General features: G+C 39.3%; 1 protein-coding gene across 2 annotated transcripts in view; it reads left to right on the top strand.

Moving 5' to 3' along the window:
• The window catches only part of LOC109291349 (macrophage mannose receptor 1-like), a 121818-nt gene that overhangs the window by 106577 nt on the left and 7896 nt on the right, over window positions 1-7345 (top strand). For both annotated transcript variants that reach the window (XM_019508330.1, XM_019508329.1), the window contains exon 27: window positions 3070-3186. In XM_019508330.1, coding sequence (XP_019363875.1) covers window positions 3070-3186 — 117 coding nt within the window. The remainder of the gene's footprint in view (window positions 1-3069; window positions 3187-7345) is intronic.

The raw sequence follows: 7345 nt of genomic DNA, 5'->3' as shown, positions 1-7345 counted from the left end.
TGTGTGTGTGTGTGTGTGTGTGTGTATGTATGTATATGTATATGTATATACGTGTGTGTGTGTATGTATATACATGTATATATATATGCATGTTTTTATCCTGTCAGCATATTCTCTTATTCCAACAAGCCCATCACATGCACACATCTTAATTAGGTCTTTTACCAGTGTCTTAATTTGGGCATGTCCTGCATTCCTAATTTGGTCTGTCCATTAACTCTGGAAATTCCAAGGGCTCTGTAATTGTGCACTGTCCAGTTGGTCCCCTCTTATCACCTTTCATTTACATATCCACTCATGTCCTCTGTCTGATTTAGTCAGTTAGTGCCAGGTTCAGTTAATTTGAGCTGGTACCAAGGCCTACATTTCACACACCTATGTTGATAACAGCGGAACATAAGCTGCCTGTGAAAGTGAACTCAAGGCTAGTTGATAATGCAAACACAAGCAAAATGAAAAAAGGAAAGTTCAAATAATAATGAAGTTATACAAAAACTTAAGCAATGGTTAAATAAGACTGACTATAAAATAAAAGTTCAAATAATACTATAATGCACCATTCAAGCAGGTGCAACTTAAAGTTAAATGTGACAGCTACCTTAGCAGAGGGGATCCCAGCTGTGGGGGTGCCCCACCCCCTGCCACCGCTGGGAGATGCAGCTGCCACACCTTCCAACCCCAGAGGTGTGTGGAGCCCCTAGGGCTGGAAGATCATAGCAGCTGTGATTTCCTGGCTGAGGCTTCATGCACCCCTGGGGCTGGGAGACAGGAGTGGTGACTTGCATCTGGGACCCAGCATCTGTAGTTGTGGGATGCTGGGTTTTGGCAGCTGTGGGGGGCTGCTGGAAACCACAGTCAGTAGCTGGGCTGAGAGTCCTCTTAGCTGCAGGGCTCCTAGCCCCCACTGGACATGGTGCTGATGGGGATTCCAGCCACAGGGGAAACCATGCTACATACACAAAATAAAGCTCGATAGCAACTAGCTATGAAGTTAGTACACATTTTTGAGGTCTAACTTTATAGCTAGTTAGACATTTTTAATGGCATGAAAGTACTTTGCATGTGTATCTGGTGTCAAGGTAATTGCACAATTAACAGGTTAATTGCATAATTAACCAGTTATGTATGTACTACCTCTAACATGTAGAGGGAGCCTCAAAATCACCTATTGGTCTGCCAGAGGCAAGCAGTCCTTCTGGATAGTGTGTTTTGGCATTCCAGTTTCTATAGCCAAGTGTGCAAGGGTGATATGTAGTCAGGGTCACATCTGCTGCCTTTCATTCCTTAGATTGTATTTACATTTGGGTTGATTGCAAGGAAATCGGCCCTCATTTACAGTTGGGTTGATTGCAAGGGAAGTTCAGCAAGAGTCCAGACTCAGAGGGGATTTCAGGCTCGTATCTTGGAGATGTTGTAAGAAAACTTAACCACTTTGATACCACATCCCTGATATATCTATGAAAAGGATCACGTAGTGCAATTGCCTGTTTCAATGACTCAGGAGTCTGACCGCCTTATGAACCTACGCTGTTGTGTTTTTGATGCAAATCAGTTGCTGAGGTAGAATTGCTCATTGGAAATAAAGTGTCCGTGTTGGTCTGAAATTCCTGAAAGGCATCTCTCCCTGGGACTGTTTGTTATGTGCAAATTAAACAGTGGCAGGAGAAGATTGCTAGACTCCATGTCACGGCTTTCTCCTCACGTGAGAAACCAACCAAGAAGGCCCCACATTTCTTACACCACTCAGCAAAGGGGTAACTTTATCAAAACAATATATATTAATGCCCTCCAACATATAAATGTAACGTTGAATGACATGCTAAAACTCTTCAAACTCTGTTTTGTCTTTAACACTTATGAAAGGAGTTTTCTGAGCCTTCTAATAATAAAAAAAACAGCAAAAAAAATTAATGTCCATGTTCTTACATTTGGCGTACAGTATTCACATTGTTCTCCTCATGCTCTCACTTTCCCATTTATAATTAAGCATTTTCCAAGTATCCTGTCATTTTAATAATAAATTGATCTTTTTCTCCTTCAAAGAGAAGCCATAGAAATCAGACTTGGCTTTATATATTGGGTCAACTTGTAATCATAACAATATGAAAACAGAACAATATGGCATTACTGTATGGATCAGTTGACCCGTAACAGCCATGCAGGCTGGCATTATGGGGCTTGTACAAGGTCATCTGTTCTATGTGGTGGCAGCAGAGTGGCTGGCTGTCCTGCTGTGGGAAATGGCCATAATGGCTGGGGATCTCAGTGGTCTGCTCCACTTGTACAGTTAGGAGCTCAGAAGCCATAAGAACCTTGTAGGAAGTTGAGACTTCCAGATCCTCGCTCCACTACAGGGAGGAGGGAATTGGGAAGCCTTAGGACTATAGCTCTGAGGCAGTCCATGTGACTGACCACCATCGGAGCCACAGCCAACAGCCCCAAGGTATGCTGCCACGAAGCCATGTGGAGGTCTCTTGGTAACCTGCCTGTGGTCAAAGCCAATAGTTTAACATTTTCCAACAAAATGCAATAAAAACTTGTCAGACAGTTCCTATACAACAGCTCAATTTTCTCCTTCCCTCCTAACCCTCAGAGAATTAGAAAAAATATTGCACCTCTAAAACCAGAGCTGTTTGGATTCAGGACTTGAGGTCCTTTCCAGACTTACTTTTCTCTGATTCTACTATATTTGTGTACTTCACAATTGGATTCTGCACCTATAATTAATTAATTATTTGAAACATTTATAATAGATAAAGCATTTTCATTGGCAAACGTTACAGAATAAAAAAGTACACATGTATTTGAAGTGGGGAGGTAGCCAACAAAGCTGCTGAGAGGAAAAGGGAACATTTACACTGAAGAGAAACATTCCAGTGTAATTTTCTGCACTGATTCTTATTGCCTTCGCTGGGACCTGGAAATAATAATCAATGGCAAAATGTGGTCCCACTTACAAATTGGTTTAAAAGTATTGTAAAACTTGACAAGAAAAATGTCACTCTTTATAGAGAGCATATGCTTCATTATAAAACTCATTTATATAACATGTTTACTAATGCTTTGCAGGTGCTGCTTTAGTTTCAGTAGAAGATTCAGCTGAAGTTGACTTTCTGGCACACAACATAGAGCCTCTTGAAAGAAAATCATCAACTTTTTGGACAGGAATGTACAGGAATGTGGATGGTAATTTTTTAACTATTATTATTTGTTCATAGGTGAATAGCTTCCACAAAAGTACTTAAACCTGATGCATACTGCTTATTACACTCTGTCGAAAAACATGAAAAGATAAGGCAGGAAAGGTAACACTTTATGTATTTTACATACTGTTGAAGAAATATAAATCATGCGTATGACCAGCTGATTGATTTGTTATTGAGTGTTAACAAGTAAAATACTACTCAAGAAATGTAGAAGAGCTGTTTCTTAAGGGATAGGGCTTTGGTAGAAGAGGGCATAAAGTGACCATAAGGAGTCCAAACTATCAACTGGACTATGTAAGAGTTGAGGTTATGGCCCCATGTGGTTGGTATTATGTTGGGAGGAAACTGAGATGGAGGAACAGAAACCTTTACTTATCATACTCTCCTTTCAGTAAAGGTAGGCCAATCATTCCTTATCACCGAAAAAATTACTATAGAAGAGGGTTTGCAGTTGTAAGACACCCTGTGATGATGGAATATCTTACTGACAATATTGATACAGTAAATGGGTGCGTGGTAACTTTGTGGACTTTCACAAAATATTTATACAGAATTCTAATGAATCATCACCTGACCTAAAGCGGAACATAGGATTGCTGGCACAGAAAAACCTTCTAGAAAGTGTGGGGAGGGAGAGTATTATTTGAAATAGAAGGTGAGGAAAATTTAAAGTCCTGAGGAACACTCAAAGATCTCTGTTAATAACTCAAAGGATTGTTAATAATTAAAAAGATTTATCTCAGTATCCAGCAAAGGATATGGCAGAAATTACAATCAGACTGTGAAAGAAAGAATGAGATCATAGAAAGAAATTCAAGAATATTAACAGGGCATAAGACAAAGGTGGTGAATAAAAATATATTCACTAATAAAAATAAAAACGTGCAATGCAAGAGGTATAGAAGAAAAATAGAAGAGCAGTCAGAGCATTCTTGAGAATGGGAATAGATCTTAATATATAACTAGAGTTGGATTGCAGCCAGATTTTCTGCATTATGGAAAATCAAATGTGGACAAAGTAAATGTTAGAGAACTGTTATTTGCCGGCTCCCAGGATACTAGGACTACTGAAATGATCAGGAGGTAGAATTAAAATAAATAAGAGAAAGTGCTTAATTACACAGTGTGTAGTTCACTTGTGGAACTCATTGCTGCAGGAGGTTGTAGAAGCAGAAAGTATAACCAGGTTCAAAAAAAGAATTAGGCAGAATCATGGAGGACAGGTTCATTGACAGCTATTATAAAGAGCAGTTAGGAATGAGTCCTCTGACAGGCATAAACTAATGATGGTTGATACCAAGAAGGATATGACAGTTACTCTAGGCATGCCCCATTTATATACCCTGCCTCTAAGATATCTATTATTTGCTGCTATCAGAGACAGGACACTGGGTTAGATGGACTATTGATCGGCCCTGGTATGGCACTTCTTACATTAAAAAAATCTCCAGTTTCAAAATTTCTGCCACTGCAGATGGAATGAAACAAATATAACATTTTCCATGGAATGAAATTCTGAAATATTCTTGTTGTGCATCATTAAAAAGGTTTTGTCTCTAACTTATTAATTAAAAAAAGCATTTAATTTCATTTTATAATTTTTTTACAGCAAAAATATTCAAATTTTTCAGTTCTGAAAATGCTACAAAGTGATACTTGAACATTTTTTAAACTATTCACAACACTTCACAGTGTTTGGCTTTCAGTTAAAACAGCACTTTCCATTAAAATATTTAGGAAACTGATTCTGTTACCTATACATATACATATAACTGAATCATGGCAAAATGACAAAAAATCAATGGAATACTACATCTAAATATATTTGGCTGATAAACAATACAGGGAAGGTAGATTTATACGATTCAAAGATGAAACTCCCCTCCCCCCTTTAACACGGTGGGAGAGGAAGCCCCTCACCTTAGAATCAAGCATAAGCAGGGGCTGGAAAGGGGTTAGAGGTGGAGATGGAGCTGCAGCTGTTGCCTGCCCCCTGCTGCCACTGCATGCCCAACCACCCTTCTACCACAGCCCCCAGTCTCTCCCCTGCACGCTGCTTCTTCCTCTTTCTCCCTCTGTAGCTAATGAATATTCTATGGACTTGAATAAGATAAAATTTTAGAATGGAGATGACTATAGAATCTACATATATTATTATAAATATATAAATATAGGCTTATACTAGTATAGTAGTCTTCTTATCAGCTGGAATCTATAGATAGATAAATAGATAGATATATTCCAGCTGATAAGACTGACTGTCTATCTATCTATCTATCTATCTATCTATCTATCTATCTATCTATCTACTTCTTATTAGCTGGAGATATATATATTTCTATTGCATACTTCTTATCAGCTTCTATTTTATTTCAAACTTCTTATCAGCTGGAGATATAGCTATAGATATAAAATGTGTGTGTGTATGTATATATGTATAATTGTACTAATATGCTAGTATAATTGGATTAATGTGGGAGTGTAAAATTCATTTGGCCCCGCAGTATGGATGAGTGTTGTGGGACCGGTCCACAGGCTGGATATGAATGACATGTGGACAGGGCCACAGAGTTCCCACCCCCTCCCCTCAATCATGGGAGGTCCAGTGCATACAACACCTACCCCAGTTGATCTGGGACATCTACCACTTGTGGCATCCTCTCTGGCTGTTCCAGGACCCATGCTGCATGTGTGCACCCACCCTGGAGTGTTTGTGGGGAGGGGTGCTGCTTGCAATGCAGGTCTCAAAGCAGCCAGAGCAGGCACTGCATGTGGCATGCATCCTGCAGTAGTTAGGGCAGGTGCCATGGGCAGTATGTATTACGGAGCAGCTGGAAAGGAGCACTGCATGCAGTACATGTCCTGAAGTGGCAGCAGGTGCATGGGGTCAGTCTGACACATGCTGTGTGTGGGTCTACTCCAGACCCAAGGGCAACCCCAGGGGCCAGAAAATGGGTGCTGTGGGCTGGACCCTCTGGTGCGCTATGTCTTTGAAACCCCTGTGTTGCTCAACTCTTGGCCAGAAAAAAGCAAAGTGTTCCATGTTGTAGGAGACCAGTGTATCTTGGTGAATAATGGGTTGTAAATATGTCCATTGCCAATGGTGAGCATTGGAACTGCTTATGAGTCAAGTAACTGATTATGGAAGTAGTTACTTGACCTCTTAAACCATTATTTATCAAAGTGACTAGGTATTTGGCACAGGGCCTGGTTCATTAAGTATCTCTGGTTACCTTTAAATTGAGTCTACTGTAGAAGTAAATTTTATATCTTCAGGGATGTAGTTATATCAAAATGTAATGCAGTGGACACAGAGTAGGGGAGAGAATCTCAAAGAAATGGAGAAGCTATAAAATCAAATGAAATATTTACAATCAACATGGAAGTTTTTTAAGCATAACTTTAGTCACGAGAGACCCATGGATCCTTAAGCAATCAAACAAACAAAAGAAATAGGAAGACATATGAACACGAAGTTCCCGAATTTTAAAATAACAAAAGGTTTATTAAAATAGACATCTTTCCAGAAGTGGAAATAGAAGCCAGAAAGACCAAACCTATATCAAATACAGTAAATAACGGAGACAAAGGAGCTTATTTAGTATTTGTGAAAAAATAACCAAATCCAAAACACAGCTGCAAATGACAAAGACATAGGACACTTTAAAAAAGATAAATTATTTCTTTCCATTGGTTATCATCACAGTTGTCATGTTAAATAAAGCAAGAATACACATGGAAGGTATCGTGGGGGGAAGTATGAAGCCAGGGTATTTTGGAGATATGAGACCTTTGGATGTCTAATTCAGCTTTCTGCTATTTTTCAAAATGTAGAGCAGTGATTCTCAACCAAAGTGCCACTGTGTTGCGTTCCTTTCTAGGTGCTGTGGGGTGCCACACAATGTTAGTACTGTTATGTTTACAAGCATGATTCACAAGATAAACCAAGAGATTTCAGATAAAAATCCATAGTTGTGGCCCTTGAGCTCGCTGCAACAGAAAAACTGCTCTATTTTTTTCTGTACTCAAAAAGGAATTAAAACTAGCTGCTGGCATTTTCTGAGGGATGCTTCAAGTCTATTCTAGGGTGCCTTGAGTTTTTAAAAAGGTTGATAATTACTGAATTAGAGAAACCTAGA

The sequence above is a fragment of the Gavialis gangeticus genome, unplaced genomic scaffold (assembly GCF_001723915.1).
Source record: "Gavialis gangeticus isolate Ggan-Ray unplaced genomic scaffold, GavGan_comp1, whole genome shotgun sequence".
In the NCBI taxonomy this organism is placed as follows: Eukaryota; Metazoa; Chordata; order Crocodylia; family Gavialidae; genus Gavialis; species Gavialis gangeticus.
The sequence above is the reverse complement of the archived record's forward strand: the minus strand, read 5'-3'. Positions and strand labels throughout refer to the sequence as shown.